At 35.8% G+C, this 19,875-nt stretch overlaps 2 protein-coding genes across 3 annotated transcripts in view; both read right to left on the reverse strand.

Annotated features, from left to right (window-relative positions):
* LOC139961879 (uncharacterized) overlaps window positions 1-10,365 on the reverse strand; it is a 48,177-nt gene extending 37,812 nt beyond the window's left edge. The window contains exon 1 of one of the 2 annotated variants that reach the window (XM_071961494.1): window positions 8,625-10,365. In XM_071961494.1, the coding sequence (XP_071817595.1) occupies window positions 8,625-8,683 (59 nt within the window). In that variant the 5' untranslated portion in view covers window positions 8,684-10,365. The remainder of the gene's footprint in view (window positions 1-8,624) is intronic. The other variant, XM_071961495.1, reaches the window with a different exon arrangement.
* The window catches only part of LOC139961618 (BRISC complex subunit Abraxas 2-like), a 270,695-nt gene that overhangs the window by 67,639 nt on the left and 183,181 nt on the right, over window positions 1-19,875 (reverse strand). The window lies entirely within an intron of this gene.

The raw sequence follows: 19,875 nt of genomic DNA on the forward strand, positions 1-19,875 counted from the left end.
CATGCCAAGTGTCTATAGTAATAAATTTGAACCAAAAAAATATCTTACTTTATGGTAAGTGATATCAATACTTACCATGGGGTTTGAATCAGTCAGGGGCCAAATCACAAACGTTTACTTGGTTTTCACATCACCTGCTTTACCATGTAATAATAATCCATGTAATCCCGCGACAATAGCCGCAGCTCCTTAATGTGCTTTCACCTGAAACTACATGAAAGTAACCTTTGACCTCAACATACTTTCAAGGGGTTTCTGTCGCCGGTTTCTGAAACGTCTACTTGTCGAGTAACACACTGATAAACATGTGATCTATCCTGTAGGTTCATGTGTGTAGCAATCACGTTGGTACCGACGTTTTCAGCTGCAGATTACGATAACCTTGCGCACATCAACCGATCGACAGATTTTGACATTACCACCAGGGGCAGAGGCGGAAGAGGATCGACTCGGAACTCGAGAGGGAAGGGGGGTGGGGGATGGAGCATAACCTTTAAGGGGCAGTTAGACGATTAACTTGACGGGGCGAACAAACATTACATCAAAACATCCAGACGAAATGAATCCTGTGTGTATTCCGTACCACAACTTCCATGTATAAGTTGAATATTTTTCTATATACAAACGGACAATTTCAATTACAAATAAAGAGCACTTCTTAAATTACAAAAAACAAGGTGCACTTTCTAATGACAGAAAAGTATAACGTAAGGGTAATTTTTAATTTCAAACTGGCAAAAGTTACTTTCCATTACCCTGAAGGATCACTTCTTAGTAATAGGAGGGGGGGGGGGGGACTTACAGCATAAGTTACCGTAAGATACCGGATAGGTAGATTATATTATGTAATTGCTCTACTTCTATGTATTGAGCACTTTTGCAACAGGAAGTGAACATCTGAAATTCTGAATCTTGATATATATATATTTTTTATATGTATATTTGTTATATATATATTTGTTATATATATATATATATATATATATATATATATATATATATATATTTATATATATATATATAGATTATATATATTATATCGGAAACAACATTAGTTTATGCATCTTCAGAATCACAACGGTTACGTTTCCATCAAGGCAACGCATGGCGACCGCTGAATTGCAGCGTGAGTATACAATATAACGGTGTTCGCCATTTTCACTGACCGAATCCATCCATCCATCTATTTATTCATTTATTTCAGTTCCTTTATTTTAATTTTTCGTTTTACTCTCATTCACCAAACATCACTTTTGAGGAATTGGAAGAGAAAGGGGACATTTGGTGTGCCTGTATTGTTGAAATCAATTGAATTTGTCATCACAAACTTGACAGAATGATAAATATAAACTATAAAACAAAAGTTCATTCAAAAGAAGGTTAATGAATTAAATTAGGTTACGTGGAAGTTGATATACCGCGTGGCAAAAAACATATCAACTTAATCATTGTCAACGAATTTTCACAACCTGCATTTATAGTGTGGAGCATAAGTTTGTGGAATTGAAAAGAGCAATGTTTCGACGTAAAACAATATCCATTCGAGGAAATGAATGACGAAAGCAATTGTATGTATGCATGTGTGTATGTATATATGTATGTACAACCACAAATTCATCATTTCCTCTACTTTATTAGGTTAAATCTATCAGCCTGCATATTGGAAGGATGACTCACTTTGGTACAAATGACAAAATGATGATAAAGTTTGTGAAAGGCGAAATTAAAAGAAAATTCACAATTCAATAGGAGAAACAAGACTTCAATATTCAAAATAGGAAAGCCGTACATTTTGACAGTATAGTAGTGCCTAGAATTTGAGAAATGCCAAAGCTCATCTTGTCGTTGGCATTTTTCTTGAATTACAACACACATCGTATACAGGGCTTATTTGAGAGCAGCCCAATAATATATGATTATTCATAAGTTTAACAAGGACTTCCGGCTTATCACCTCGGCCAGGCATATATTAAATTAAGGGCATATCCGAAGGGGAAAATGAATCTCCGTTGACAAAAAGAGCGCATTTTCTTTCTAATATATCTTTCACAGACAATACCATCTCCTGCGGATATTTTGCGACAGAAGATGTGGCTATTTGGATGAAAATTCTCAAACTTCACAAACAGCCTCTAAAATCTCGAGAACATCTCCATGTATATATATATATATATATATATATATATGTATATATATATATATATATATATATATATATAAATATGTATGTATATATATATATATATATATATACATATATATATATATAAATATATATATATATGTATATATATATATGCATATATATATGCATTTATATATATATATATATACATATACAAATAGACAACGAACGAACGGACGGACGGATGAACGAACGAATGCACGATCTTTTAATAGTCTTTGCATCATCATTTCTGTATTATCTCACCCATAAGAGATTTATGTGAAGCAACGCATTTATGAACAAATGTGTTCCATGATTACCTCATGCATTTGGCCAAGAGGCAAATCAATTTGACAGGAAAGCCACATTTTGCTTCCTCTTATACGTTCTTCTATTGGACTAAATCGTTTTGCCTTAGGCGTAACGTTTTAAAGAAATCTCCTTTAAGCAGACAGTGTGCTAGTTGACTTTTGTAGTTCTCGAATCCTTCCACTGTAGTGCCTCTATATACTAATGTGGGAAACTCTATTGAAATATCTTGTGTGAGATCTAAGTCAGGGTACTATATGCCAGTTTCAGAATGACGGAGTTCTCGGACCTTGTCGAAAAAATCAGATAAAATCTGTTATGCGATCAGGTGAAAACGTTCTTCCGTTAATGAGAAAAGGCAAAGATAGATAGATATAGGAAAGTTTAAGAACCTCGAACGCAACTGAAGTTAATTACAATTCGATATCTTGTTGATTAACAACACTGGAGATGGTTGTTTAAAGGAATAAAAGGTTTTTTTTTGCCCAGATTGTACACCATTCGGATAATTTCTTCTTTCTTCCCTTTTTTTAGAAGCTATGCATGGAATTGGTCTTTTTGATCTCAAAATGGCAAAAGTTGTATTCATTTATTGCAAAAGAATGAGTTTTCTAATTCATAATCTTGTTGCAGAAATTTCCTATTAACAAGTGAAATCATTGAACAATTGTTTATAGTTTGTTCTGTAAAATATTTGGCTTTTAATAATGTTTGTCATCTACAGTAGATGAATTATTTGGAAGACTTTATTATGTAAATCGTCATTATGACGTCATATATATATATATATTATATATATATATATATGTATATATATATATATATATATATATATATATATATATATATATATATATATATATATATAGCGGAGAGGTACACGTTGTTAACCTATACCTTTCCTCATCAAACCTGTCAGATAAAGTCAGGCTACTTTCCTACAGCGATTAAATGCTTTCGTCAGTGGTGAAATAAAATGAGGTGGAACAAGACGGTTGCTTAACTCAAACGAATTTAGATTTTGCGAATATCAAACGAAACAAGAGACGAAAAGATTTTCATCAATTTATTTCTTGTTATTATCTTTCATTTTATTTCCTTGAGGGTCCCTCCGTGAGTATCTCTTCAAGACATTGAAGTGGACAGCAGTTAACGCTATACCGCGATCTCTGGTTCTAAGAGTGAATCGTTCACTGACGAAGATGGACAAACGAGCTTGCTTACAGAATGGGTGATGTAATCTCAAGAAAAGAGTTTACAAAGAAAAAAATACCCGAAGCAAGGTTCGATGACTACGAAATTAAACGAAGATTCTACTTCAGTAGCTTGACATTGAACATTTAGTGATTTCATACTGGTACTTGTACCTAGGTATTCATTTCTATGATTTTGTACTCGTACTTGTACTGATAAACCAGGAGGAATACTACTTGTTATCGGGCTCATGTTGTTATAGTCGTACTATAGTATGCATGCTCTTACCTTTCTATAGTCTGAAATCAGTTAAACGGGGGCTTCATATATGTCAAAAGTTGTATCCCCCCCCCCACCGGACTAAGGTCTCTCACCTCTCACCTAAGGTCTCTCAACAAGGAACCTAAAATCCAAGCTACAACGAATACCCCGTGTCGATGCCATTGATATACGTCAACGTTGGTAAAACGCGTTTTTTGTTGCTCTTTATTCTTGGAGGAGGGGGGGGGGTAGGGGGAGGGTAATTCAGAATTTATATTCTTCACGGTGAGTATCAAAGTTTCGTGCATCCTGTCATAACATTCACTATGTACAGTGTGTGATGTGTTGGTATCCTACTTCGATTGTTACTTGTACCAACCAACACCATGTTCTTATTAATATATTGACACGAAAACTTTCCCAAGACTTAATCCAAATGCATTGAACATTTTCAATGTTTGTGCTAGATTGTCATTTTACTATCAAACGAATGGTACATTGAAGTATGACGCATGTGGTAATATATCAAAGCTATTTTCCGTAAAAAGTTTAGATGCAGAAACGTGTATAGTTGGTACTAATGGCCTCTTGTATCTATATATATATATACTTGTAAGCACAGACGATTATTTCCAGTCTTTTGAGATATCACTTACCAAACTTAAAATGTTGTCAATCAAGTCATCCATCAATTATTTGGGAATATTACGTGATTTGATAAAGTGAAAAGAAATTACAATCTGAACCAAAGTTCAGCTGTAGGCCTAGTTCTCCTTAGAGATTCAAGCTGTGACAGTTCATAGTTTGTGATCCGTAGGTACCTCACTGCCGGGTAAGGGAGGGGAAGGGGAGGCGAGGGGAGGAGAGGAGAAGGGGAGGGGTTATCAGGCTCAGACGTGTAACTTCACGTGTCACGTTGAAATCGAATATTTTTGTCTTAGGAGTATATATTTAACTTCTACGTATATCGAAGTCCATATCATGTACAGTAAAATGAGGACCTCATTAAGGAGTTCAATATTGGGGTGAAAATAGTTCATTCGTAGGCTCTCTATATGTTATAGGGTATTGTGCATTTGTATATCTGTAATTTAATGTTATGAAAAGTATAAACTTTAGATTAAAAAATACAACAACACAGCAAACTCATACCGGATTCTGTGAATATAGGGGACAGAGTTGTAGAGAGAGAGAGGGTGGCGTCATGTAAATTATCTGCATGGCGGTTTGGTGGATGACAAAAAAAAGGGCTGGAATAAAAATGTTTAATTATGTTGAACAGAGGTTGAAAACTAAAGATTTTGACTGTTACTGTACGCTTACTAATCTTTTAACATCTTAGCACTGACATTTTTTTTCTTACTTTCCTACAGTTCTATTGCCTCCAGTGTTTGGTCTTATTTGTATATTGTCTTTAACATACGGTATCAAATTCAAGAACAAAGGGTCTTAACGACAGCATTAAACGGGGGGGGGGGGGGGGTAGATCATCGGGAAGAGTCTGCTGTCGATAGATTCAGTCTAAGAAAGTCGCGTACGTGACAGGTTGCGTTCCTTGTCTGCTTGGGGGAGGGGGGGGGCTCTTTTCAAACTGTATATGGTCAGATGACTGGTCGATTTATTCCAGACTGCATGGAGACACCGACGGGGCACACGAATCGACTTAACTCTTCCTTCTTGGGTGCCGCGCGATTAGTATTCATAATAGGATTTTTTTAAATCATTCTATGTTGACTCTATATGCTTTACATTGTTTACTACTTGTTTTTGTTTTTTATGTCTTTGGTAGTTTCTCCTGTACCCCATTCATCTTTATATTATACTTTCAAGTTGAAACTTTTGGCCGCAAAAGTGCAGTTTTTCGGCGGTTTGGGATTTAATAAAGCAATAATTGCTTGTACTTACTTATATAGTTAAAATCTAATTTCCTTAACAAATGTAAAGAAAAACAAAATACTACATGAAAATTATAGAAAAATCTAACTCTTTTTTCTCAATATCGATCTCATTCTTTCATTTTGATAAGACATCATAGATATGAGAAAGGATGTTAGTTTTTTTAACCAAACATGTCTGGTTACTAAATTCAGGAGCAGTTGGTGAGATTTTCCGTTCCCGTCTTTCAACGGCATGCATGCACGTTTAATGCATTAGTAACGACGTTTGCCTTTCATTACCGTGTGGTGATGTTTGTGATTTTAAGTATGGACACAAACAAAAACCTTAATGTCTTATAGAACGCTGAATATACGAAAACCTTTGTTATGAATCGGTTTTTATTCAGTGTCAACAATTAAACATGCTGCATAAATAATGCATAGTATACAGTATACGCTATACCGGCATATGTTGTGAATGAAAATACTTTACTCTCGCATTTTAGTTGGGAACATACATCTTTGCTTATAGTGGTATAGCATAAGTGCATCAACGTTTCATCATAAGCATTATACTAGCAATAACATTGTTTCGTATACATTTCGGTTACCTAACTCAACGCTCGAGACTCGGTATAAAATAAACATTTTTGTTAATACGTTTACTATTATACCGTCGACCTATTTCATTTAAGTTCTCGTTTTATAGAATTCTGTATATTCCATTCCTAGAAAGTTAGCCCAGTGACGTGTTAATGATATACAAAGGATCATTGCTTATATAACTCCCGGATCATGAGAGACACTCCTGGTTCGTTCCATATCGTAAACGTCTGTTCTCATCATGTTGTGAAGTTGGACTCTGCCGTTGTTTTTTTTTTGGGGGGGGACATGTTTTTTTTTATGCACGGCATATTCCGTATGATGTAGACTTCTTGAGTCTTATAAGGAGGAAGTGTAGGCATATGCGTCTTACATATGTTCGTGTTTCTTAACGTTAAAGAGGTTAACACGTTAAGTTGGTTCTATACGACAACATACGCCATTGCAACATGAAATATGACGATGACGACGACGATGATGACGACGACGACGACGATGGTGGTGATTTTGATGATGATGATTTTGATGATGAATGATGGCGATGATGATGATGATGTATGTCTTACTGTGAGGTACTAATGGCGTCAAATGTTTACATGGAAGGCTTTATTTCTCAAACACCCGAATTTCGTATAAAGATATGTGACCTACATTAACAGATGTCACTTATCTGTAAGCCTAATGTATCATACCAAGTCATCCATGGTCCATTAACCGAGAATATTTAATGATTTGGAAAACGTGGTGAAATGAATTATTATACACACGAACGAAGCAAAATTCAGACTAACTAAATTGGTTTCCAGTATCGCGTGCTGATTAATGTCCTATAAATATATGAGCTGTCAGCTGGGACTTTGCTCATCCGACAACTCCAAGTGTTACGTGATCATTGACGATACTTGTTGGCAGTCAACCTATATACGTACATATAATGTTGGTATATTCATTCATAAGAACCATGAAACTCGTGTGTGGTTAACCTATAATCTAGACTATACCGCAATCTTAATTGGTAAAAAATCAGTGCTTGCATGGGCTGGGGGGGGGGGGGGGTTACTGGTGTTTCAAAATTTGACAGGTTTTGGCTGAAATGTCAGTTAATTAGGCTAAACCTATCCATGTAATGATATAGGTATATAGTCTAGGCCTAGTCACATGTAAGTTTTATAGACATGAGAAATGTAAAAATGAAACACTGCACCTGACTAGGTCATGCACAGCTGTGCACTCCTGATATTATATTAGCCTTACAATATAAAACAAGACATGGATATGAATTGTTGGATTATTACATCTCATGCTGATCTTATATACTACGATTATACTCCCCAGAAGTAGGTTTTGGAGCACTGACAGTTAGACAGATTATATTTCCAGTCTAGGCACAGCAGATCATGAAATTGGTGTCAATAATCTGAACTGCCCATAGCAGGGACTCCTTATGGCATTGATTTTCTGAACATTCCGACAAAAAAGGACACATTTACCGTTTTCATTGGAGATGTCACTGCCCTATCGTACATCTCTTCAAAAAAGAAATGTTTATATAGATATTAACACCCCCTCCCCACGCCCTTCCAACCATGGAAATTCTGGTGCCCATTGAGAGTCTGAGTACTTTAGCCTATAAGCTTCGTTCGAATGATAACTGACATCGGGACACTTAATTCCACTATCCATTAGACGAGCATTTTTTTTCCCCCTTATACTACTCTATATGTCTAATCAATTATTTATTTGTTTTTAACTCACTATATACGCAAACACAGAAGACAGTTAAATTTAACTTACATTTAACGTTTGAGGAATTGAATGCATTAACGTAGATTAAGAGGTTAGTCAAAACAACATATAAAAGCACAGACCTTTAGAAAGAAAGAAGGAAAAAAAAAAAAACCTCACAAACTACAGCAGATTATGTAAGGCAGCAATTGCACTAGGTCACAAGTTTATACAAAAAGGTTTCTATAATTGTATAATAATGGACATCGAAATCAATCCTACAGTATATACTGCATGGCTCTCTTCATTGTGTATGTATATGTTATTTCACACTTCATTTGCAACCAATGAACTATATCCTTTGCGTACAGGTCCAGAATGCTACGTTTGCCAAATGCAGTACACCCCACCCCCTCCCACCCATCGTACCTTCTTTAAATTAAGTCCTTATATGCGGCCTTTTGTTGATTATTAGCCATGATGCTTACCTCTTCTCCATCACCTGAGACATCCTCATCGTCTCCTTGGGACGCCGCCATCGTGACATCAAAATTAAAATTGTATAGTTATTCAAGGACAGCAACACCTGACTTGCGTGTCAGTCTGTCCGTCTGTCAGTCTGTTAACAAAGTAAATTACAAATCACTGCAAAAATTCCACGTCACCGGTCTAGAATGAAATTCTTATATATTCCAAAATTGAGAGAGTGAAACGTTTTTCCAGAAAATAAAAAATAACAAATGGGCGGCGAAATTACCACGTTTAGCCTCCGAATGGATATCTATTACTATATATTACTAAAAGAGTTCATTTCAACAGGAAATAGCAAGAGAGCTATACGTTGACGAAATAGCATATAGTTCTCTTGTAACTAATAGACCTTTTAGAATTCCATCTCAACTTGTAGACAGTGCATTGAGGAATAAAGCGGCACCAACACATTGTCACATTCTTATAACATCAGCTGCTTCATATATATATATCCATACTTTCTTCGAATCAAATCCATAACCCACACATATTTTTGTAGGTCAATGCTCATACTGCCATTGCTAATCTAATCAATGGTGAGATTTTTTATGTAAAAGTATGAGACGTTCTCACTAGACAAGACGTTTTATTTTTCTCTTTCTCCTATTTTTTTTTTTTTTTAAATCAAATCCCCTGATGAAATCTCACGCTGATAATGTGTTTATTAGTGTAAAGTTCACGTCCAAGAAAGTTCTGATTGGTTAGGATTGTTCGAACGCTACAGGACACCTGCGTTTGCTCATCACGTTAACGAGAGCAATCTGTCACCGAATTACAGCATAAGGAATTTAAACCAATCGCGAAAAGTTCACCCAGAAAGAAAGGAGCTGTTACTTCTTCTCTGAAGAAGAAAATTTCTGAATGATGAGTTACAATGTGTGTGTGTCTCTCTCTCTCTCGCTTCCAAATCTTTTACAAAATATTACGTTTTGTTACTTGCAACGGTGTTCACAAGAAGAACTAAACCAGCGTCCTCCCTATAAATAAATAATAATAATAAAGATGGTAACACATCGAATATCCGTCGCTATAACCTCTTTAATGAATATCACTTCAGTGACTTAAAACGTATATAAGCCTATGTACTTTTTTCCTTCATTTTTCTGGTCGTTTAGTCACCTGGAGCTTAAATGCGTCCAAAATTTATTTTGAAACTTCAGCATCATATATAGCAAACGACCGGACATCGAAGCCACACACATGTTTCTGCTTAAATATTTCAACACTCACAGAATACGTAGCCAGAGATATAGCCAAACAAAAATGTGATATTTTGATAACGATAGGTCCAACTAAGTGTCGCACGAACCAAGAAATCAAATAATGAAGGGAAAAAAACAATCAACTAAAATCGTCCGCATTTTATAATCACGATATCGTCACTTTGGGTGTGGTGTATCCGACGAATTTTTCAGCATACAGAAAAAAATATATATATGCTTAACGTATTAGCTCAACGTTAGAACCGAACGAAGATCCTCACATTTTATATACACGTCGAAGTTTATAAAGGGAATCACTACTACATATTTACATATACATATATATATATATATATATATAGCCTATTGCGTACGGGCTGTTATTCAGTACTCCCGAAGTATGCAAAAGTTAGAATTCGAGGACCTTCAAGAGTTGCTGCGATTGTCTTTTACCTATACGGGGGTAGACGGTTTATAATGAGGTTAATATTCTGTTCTGTAGTACGCACGCTGTGACTCTCTCGACATGACGGCCGCCACCAGATGGCGTTGGTTTCAAAATCATGCATGCTATGAAATTTGATGTTTTCTTTTATATAGGAATACTGTGATGCACGGCACTAATTTAGTCAATGTATTAACATCATGACTTCTCCTTCACATTGTGGATTTTTCTCCTCTTTCAAGAAGAACAAAAAAAGCGTATAATGTTTTAGTGAAGAATAAACTGTAGGCTACTCCCCACAAGGGGAACAAAACCACTTGAGTCAGTTTGCTATCACGTATACATCACTATTTATACATTTATATTGTGCATACGTATGGTTAAAGTTTATTCATCATTGACTTGTCGCTGGAGCTGCACTCGTACAAGACATAGAGGGGAAACCCCGTAGGCTATCGGTATACCTCTCAGTCTGTGTTATAAAATTGTGTACTAATGATAACGATAATGTCAGTGCATGGAAGATACATGCAAGCATGGTCGTGCCTGATATTATAACTATTAACTTACGAAAAACAAAAACGGAATTAGAGAAGAAGAAGATGGAAGTTATTGGGACAACACACCTTACACATGGCCCGTGGGGGTAGACTGCAGGGTGCGGGTATCAATACAGCGTATACTACTGAGCACTAGAACGTTTGATTGACATGCCGAAGTAGTAGAACGACAGACGGGAAGAGAGAATATATAGGCTACGTTGGATCCACAGAAGTTATATTACGTGTTGTGTGCTGATCGATTTATGCAGTAAATATATGGGACAAAGGAAATTCAGCAAAAATATGTAGTGATGAATGAATAACAGGAATCATGTGCTTTTTTTCTTTGTGGTTGACGTAATATTGGAAGAATGGGTACTTCGTTTGTCCGTCCGTCATGCGTAACACAACAGAAACCACGCTTGATTAACTTAGCAAAAATAAATAAGTTAATAAATAAAACCGGAGAGAAGCGATTTTTGTGCGCTACTTTAAGCAAGAGAAACAATGCGAGATATACATCAGCAGGATACCGTGGATTATACGCATTTGACGTCACATCGTCATGCTAACAGTGTCTACGTAAGGGAACTGGGGTTGAGAGTGGGTCAGTAAAGTCATTTGGTTTTTGTGCCCAGCCTCTACTTGTGAAAGTGTTCGCTTAAAGGCATTGAAGACTCGCCCCAAACCACGTGCCGCCCTCTGAAAAAGTTAACTTTCCGTTGCTTGCAAGTAAAGTGTGTTTTTTTTTTGTCGCTACAAGTAGTGAAACGTGATACCTTGTTATCTTTTATCTGGACCTGAGATGTCCATCGCTACTATGTACACTGTGTTGTGGGTATTGAACGTAGCTGCATGTATTGACTGTACACCAGTGTCTCATTACCGACGGTAGCAAGCTGTGTGTGCATTTTCTGGGATCGATGGTGGTGTCTAACACTTTTGTTACACCTCCTTCGAAACTAGGTCAGATTACCGGCATTCAGACGTTTCCTTTTGCGCGAGTCTTAACTCCCTTTAACTTCGGGCTTCTTGTATAAGACAGTACCAGTTGCAACGGTAACGAGGCTGATATACGGTCTTGTTTTGATATGAATGAGTCTTGGGACGAAAACCACTTTCAATGTCCTGTTGCTTATAACGAGACTTACGGTAAACGTGTGATCATTACAGTGTTTGACGTCAAATGAGGGTAGACGTTGTAATACATACCGCAACGCTGTGAACATGGTGTGCGTCTTGACTGGTGGGAGTATTAACATCAAGCGGAATAAGTTCAAAGTAAATCGTTAACAGACGTATAACACTATATAAATGTTGTTGTGCTGTTTACTCGATTGTGTCTGCAAATGAATACCGAGCACTGTTAAAGAAGGATAAGGTCAGTCGACATATATATATATATATATATATATATATATATATATATAACTCGATATACCAGAACAACAAAAAAGTCAGGACATTGGCAGTGTTGGTCTCATTGTGTCGATGAGATATAACGAATGTTTGGATTGGTTGAAAGGTCCGCTGTGATGATGATGGCTTCACACACCTACTATAGTAATAGGCTGGAGCTATATCGATACTATTATAACTCCCAAAGTTTTCTGCAGTTTGAAACCCCGCAACCTAATGAAAATAGCACTTGATGGAAGATGAGCGAGTTATGACTCGATAGTTATTTCGAAATCGTTTGTACGTTAAGTTCTAGCATCATTTCGATATCGAAGACAAATCATAACCCGAGGGCTGCTGGCATTATCGTTTTTTTCCCGCGAGATTCACTTTAAACCTCTGACATTGCATGTCATTAAAACCAAGACGCAATTAGGGGAAGTCTGTTAACAATGTAATTGCCCTTATGAATTGATCTGCTAGGAATTCATCGGTAAAATTAATGAAAAATAAAAAGGAGACGAAACATTCGCCTCTTGGTAAATAAAATATTAATGACTAGCATCTTAGTGGCCAATCAGAATCAAGACAGATATGATACGACTAATATAGAGTTGATTATTTTCTTTCTTTCTCTCAATTTTTTTTCTCCTTTTTTTCCTCTAATTTATTTTAGTCAGCTTTTAATGTCATTTATAACTTATCGTCGCCATGAAGACATGAATTATTATTCTCTGTTTTGTTGTTGTTGTTTTTTTAGCCACTCAGGCTCCTTATAGGCGATAAAACTTATGGCGCAATAAATAATATTTTGATTGCTACAACAGGATGTGTATCAATAATGTATTGAAAAGTGTTTTTTATTTTTTATTATTCCAAGCATCGTCAGGATTTTCAACTTAACACTATATACACGTATGAAATGAGTAGATTGCCAAAACTCGATGTAATCATTAAGAATATACTTATTGATTTTGTCGTATCTCTATGGCAACCCTCTTCGATGGTCATAGACACAATTCGCTAACCTTGTTCTTTTAAGTTTTCATCTTATAGAATAGTCTTACCAGCAAATATCACTCTTATCTAAAGTTTCTCTGCAACTTAGGGATTCGGCTTGCTGCATAAATGACCTAACCGTAAACAACATCCTGGGTTGAGGAAGTATGCTTGCTCAGATAAATGATATCACCATGTTGGTATATGATAGTTAAGGATTGAACTATTGTTTGGGGGGGGGGGGGATACCCGCACAACATCAGTAAAGCAACTTAGGGATCCGGCTTTTTGCATAAATGACCTAACCATAAACATCACGGTTTGAGGAAGTATGTATGCTTGCTCAGATACATGATATCACCATGTTGACATATGATAGTTAAGGAGTAAACTATTGTTTAGAGGGGGGGGGGGGAGGGGGGAATACCCGCAAAACATCAGGTAAGCAACTTAGGGATCCGGCTTGTTGCATAAATGACCTAACCATAAACAACATCATCTGTTGAGGAAGTATGCTTGCTCAGATAAATGATATCACCATGATACGTTAAGGTGTGAACTATCATTTAGGGAACAAAATTAACGGCACAACATCAGTAAAGCAACTTAGAGATCCGGCTTGTTGTATAAATGACCTAACCATAAACAGCATTATGGGTTGAGGAAGTATGCTTGCTCAGATAAATGATATCACCATGATACGTTAAGGTGTGAACAATCATTTAGGGAACAAAATTAACGACACAACATCAGTAAAGCAACTTAGAGATTCGGCTTGTTGTATAAATGACCTAACCATAAACAGCATTATGTGTTGAGGAAGTATGCATGCTCAGATAGATGATATCACCGTGTGATAGGATACGTTTAGGAGTGAACTATTATTTAGTGGGGAAAATTACCGGCATAACATCTATAAAGAAACAAAGGAACCCGGCTTTTGCATAAATGACCTAACTATGAACAACATCATGGGTTGAGGTAGTATGCTTGCTCAGATACATGATATCACCATGTTGATATATGATAGTTAAGGAGTGAACTATTGTTAAGGGGGAAATCACCCGAACAACATCAGTAAAGCAACTTAGGGATCTTGCTTGTTTTATAAATGACCTAACCATAAACAACATCATGGGTTGAGGAAGTACGCTTGCTCAGATACATGATATCACCATATTGATATACGACACATTTATGAGTGAAGTATTATTTAGGAAAACAGAATTATCGGCACAATATCAAAAAAGCAACTTAGGGATCTGGCTTCTTGCATAAATGAACTGTATCAATCTTTTTCGTTGATTGGTCAACTTCTTCAGATAAATGATATCACCATGTTGATGTCCGCTTACATTTACAGGGGAATTACAGCTTGCATAATCAATCCAAAAGAAGCCACCATAACATGCATGCGAAAAGTCAACATGTTTAGAATTATTTCACCATGTTGTCTCCTACGGTTAGCATTCAACAGATTTCTATAATTCTTATCAGTTTATAACATCCCATGCTAATGAGATCCGACTTTTTTTCTCTACCAAAAACTAAAAACTATAGCTAAGGTGCAGCTAAATAATTTCATCATGTCGATGTAATTGTTTTTACCGCGTTTTGTATCGAAACTCAGTAGATAAACCAGGTACAGTGGTTACGAAAAGTGCAACAGCCCCATCCATCATGCAGCCCGGTTTTTTATTAATTATGACTTGGAAATAAAAGTATGATAAATAAGTATACCTTATCATGCAAATGTGGTATAATTTGTGGTTTCCTGGCAGTAATGAGGTCGATACCATCATTTTCGCATCGATTTTACTGTCTTTATTTGCTTTGTACAGTAAAATAAGAACAATTGGTGCAATAAGTGTTTAGTTTATTTATACCCTTGAAGGGCCCTTTTTCTCCCTACCTTATTTATACCAACGTCATGCAGCCAACTTTCGTTCTATGAAATTAAAATTATATTAGGTTGCGAACATGTTGCGTTATAGCCATCTTTATAGAATTGTTCTTGATTGTAAAATGTGAGTGTGTGCACAAGCAGGTTAATGTGTCTTCCTAACACATCCCTGATTTTAGTAGGTTATATACTACGCACTCGTTTCTACTCCATTCGCCACAATTTGGATACGTGGTCACGAAAACACCCTGATTCCCGATAGACATTTATACCAAAACTGTATATAGTACAGCTACTTTCGTCGCCCACATCGCCAATTAAGCGCACGGTATAATTGATCATTTTCACGTGAGTGAAGGTCCTAACACAGAAATCAAATACAAAATTTAATAGAGAAACCTAAATTTAGCAGCAACGTGTACAGCATATGGAACATAAGTCTATAATTTCTCATCAAGTATAACGTACACTGTGAAACTCAAATATTATATATTATCACCAACCTGGGGTTTATAAGTAGGCTATATAAGTCAGGTTTAAGTCTAGAAATACACCAATATAGTTACTTCATTATCATCAAATCCACTTAAAATTTAATGCACGATTTAAGCAGCAGTCATGTCAGCTAAAAAAATAAAACTCTCAAAACAAAACATACTGTACATGTAAACATATATGTTGTTGTTGTGAAGTACAATATGATTACCTGTATTTCAAATACTTTACGTATAAACCCAATGCAGTATGGTATGGTAGTATGAATATATATAAATATATATATATATATATTTATATATATATATATATAATTGAAAATCGTAATGAGCTGGAAAATCATCAACAGTGAAAAAAACTTCCAGCTTCCACCGGGTTTCGAACCCGGGCCTCACTCTCTATATATAAATGCTGCCTTTGTAGAATCTGTTTATTCCGTTTCAATTACTCATTCTATTTATCGAGGATGTCAAGTGCGACGTTTCCGATCGTCCGAATTCCGGGTCGGGGCCTCTTTTTTCCAGACGCGAATCTTCAGGCACTTCCATATAAACATCCATCCTAAATCGTTTCATTACAATTGTAAAGTTGGTAATATAACCTGCCGAAATGCATGGCTTAAAGCTGTACTTTTTGAGATGGATTGTATAACAGAGGATTTTGTTCTCGGAACAAGTGACGATGTAAGAATTGTTGGATAGCTCCACCCTCCCAACGCCGCCACCACGACCACCCCTCCCCCCACCCCAGTTCATCAATTTCCACTCCCCCAGTCTAACTTATACATGTCTTTTTGGTTACAACGTCAATTTCAATTTTGCTATAATTTCTTAGTGCTGAGTTATAAGCCGTTTAATTCCATCATACAATCTCATGTTGTTGATTCACGTGCAAAGACAACCTAATATCGTCATTGCGAATTTGATGACTAATTCACGGATTATGTTTTTAGGGACATTTTCTGTCCTTTACTATAGCAGACGAAAACATTGTCAAATTTCTTCGATAAATTTGATTTACCCTAAAGCCTCTGTTCCATTCCTTTTATACTCTCTTTGCTCGCATCTGTCGAGTAGTGAGTTGTCACGTATAGTAAAAAAAAATGCAAAGAAATAAAAACGCCCCCTTACTAATGAGGTCCATTAAAATACCAATTATGACAGAAAAGCCTATGTTGGAAATGATACGATGTTATGAATGCTTTTCACTTGGGAAATAACTATCACTGACCTGTTTTCTGACATCATTATGTTGACTATTAGAGTAAGACATTATTTCCGAACAGCGTTCCTGCACTAGGAATGGGATATATTGTTGTTATTATTGTTGTTGTTTCCTTTCATATGCAAGAGGCTATTTTTGGCAATCCGGAACCAATATTTGCTGTATTAAGTGTTTCCAACTGCATACTGGTAAGTCATGTATTTCAAAACGGTACTCATGCGAAACCTTCAAAGTATATGAACTCTCGTAATAAAGTTACGACTAATTTTGCAAAATTACAAGCGTATGACGTTATTTCCAAATGTTGCATGTGCAGAAGGCTTTTCCAATCATGTTCATGTTACTTCGAAAGTTTCATATATCTTTTGACCCAAAGGTTTGTGAAATTTCCACCATCGCAGCAGGTCGAGTAAATTAAAATTGACCACAAATAAAAATAAAGAGTCATGCAGACATGATATCAAACTACACTTTCTTCAAAAAGTTCATATGCAATAATTTGCTTGATTTTTCTTTGAGTTAAAAAACAAAGAATAAGAGATCTTTTATTTTAATGGAATTAAATTGACAAGAGTTACATACCTGATTGTCTCCCAATCACGAACGGGCTTATAACTGGATTACATATATAATAATGTTGGTTTGGGCAGCTTGTTAATGACCGCGGTCGATCTATAGTCTTTGTGAAGAAGGGGAAATTAGGATATATATATATATATATATAACTATGGATCCTACCTTAGGTCGACATTTACATTGACTTACACACTAAATTTAATCTAACCCTAACCCTTTTTTCTAACCCTAACCCTGAACCGACCCTAACAAAAACTTTAAATGAACGTTTTAGAGGACGGAGAACATTATAAAGCTATTTGCGACAATAAAAAAGTGTCTTAAAATGGTAGTGAAAACATTAGGTCGACACTGAAATGTCGACCTAAGGTACACTGTTGACCTAAGGTACACTTTTTTACCATAAACTGTCGACCTAAGGTACATATCATGCGTATATATATATATATATACACATAATATATATAGTATTTAAATCCACTTAAAACAAAATTCATTGTCTATGTGCCTTGGTTAATTCAAAGGCAATGAAAAGAGTTGCCAACTAATCTGATGAACTCATTTTGCAATTTTTTCCCCCGTCAAACCTTAAACATGTCCGTTACCATCCTGGAGTTTTATTACTTCGTTCCCCGAGGTAATATAACAAATTATTAGTCCACGTAGGGCTTTTTTAATCTCCGTTTACGTTCATGTACGACGAATAGCTTATACTTTTACTGTAGAGCAGGTGACAATCTGTGATAATGTATAAAATATTGAAGTTTTGCATCATGCTTGAGTTACTTTTGTCTTCTGTCTTGCTACAACGTATACGTTTGTACACATAATATCAATACATTATTCCTCTGGCGACTATCCGGGAAAAATAAACCTATGTATTTCTTATTTCTCATTCGGGCTGCAATTTCCGCAAGAGGCTGGAAATAACTTCGTCAATTGAAAGAAACGTTTATTCAGTTATAACGACGGGTCGGTTTGCCATATATATAACATCATAAGTACTATTTGCATAATATACCTACAAAAAGTCCAGTGAAACGATGGTCACGCAAAGTGCAACTGCAATTATTTTGCGCAAAAATCCAGCTGGTTCATGTATTGTATATTTAATATTAGTTTACCTACACCGCGAATGCATATAATTTTGTTAATCACACTATGGCATGTCTAAAATAAGTCGTGATTTTTCTATTTCAAGTAGGCTATATATATATATATATATATATATATATATATATCTAAATGCTCCCATCCCTTTGGACTGTGATTTGAATAATCTGTTGTAGTTATAGAAGCGAAGCCAACACCATCATCTTTAGATAGAAGGCTATATACGATATAGAAATTTTTGTTTTTTCGCCTTTTTATTTTTTGGGAGTAACAACTTCCCCAAATAAAACCTAAGGAAATTCTTGCTCCGTTTGGTTAGTCTTCTGGGGATTACGGAGTTTAAAAATCGTGTCTGGGCATTTTTGCCATTTTATTAATTTGTGATGTCCTTTTACTGTCTTTTTTCCTTCCCTCTTTATATATTTGTATGACCGCCAGTACTTTTTCATTTCAGAAACCTCATTATGTTATATTCATTATTTGCAAAATTCCATTGTCTGATTAAAGCAAATAAACATGATAATAAATGAAGCAAAAACTCTTACAAAAACAAATCAAGCAATGTTGCTCGATGATGTCATATTTAGGCTTGAACAAGTCTTTAGGGTTAATTGTGGAGGAAAGAAGGTTAAACAGTGGTATCTCACAATTTGTATCATACGACTCAATCATCGTACAGAAACAGCTACAGGGCGGTCGCTCGTTCTCAATAACGAGAATTTTTTTTTAAGAAATAGTATATCGCATAGTTTAATTAAAAATGACGTTAAGGTGAGAAACAAGCCTAACTACTATCATTACAGGTCTTTGACTCTGCTTTATTTTTAATTCTGCGACTAACAACTTGACTAGGCGGGCGGAAAGCGCGATGGAAAAACTAAATTGAGGTTCAACTATGCATTCTGGGAAGGCTAGCTATAAAGGTAAAATATCAAGCACCAACGTGTACGTGCAGTTTGATTCAAATATTCTTGATACGTTACAGTTCAATAAAAAGACAACTTTGGGTGGTAGTATATGTTTCTACAGCTATACTGAGGCTTTCCACCTTTAAAAATAAGCAAAAGCTAAAACTCTGGAAAACTCCTTTAAGGCTTCAGAGAATGATGACGTGGCTCTAAACATAGAAAAAAGATAATGAAGTATGTACTGAACATAAATAATGATTATACGAACGGATACTTCCAAATTTAATGGACTTTCTTTTCTGTTTTTTCTACGATTGAAAAAAAAGCGTCGGCAGTTTTGCAATATTTTGATCAAATCCTTCGACTTTGGTTGCCTAACTCCGTGTGCAAGATCATTGCAAAA

Source organism: Apostichopus japonicus, chromosome 20 (genome assembly GCF_037975245.1).
Source record: "Apostichopus japonicus isolate 1M-3 chromosome 20, ASM3797524v1, whole genome shotgun sequence".
Taxonomy (NCBI): domain Eukaryota; kingdom Metazoa; phylum Echinodermata; class Holothuroidea; order Aspidochirotida; family Stichopodidae; genus Apostichopus; species Apostichopus japonicus.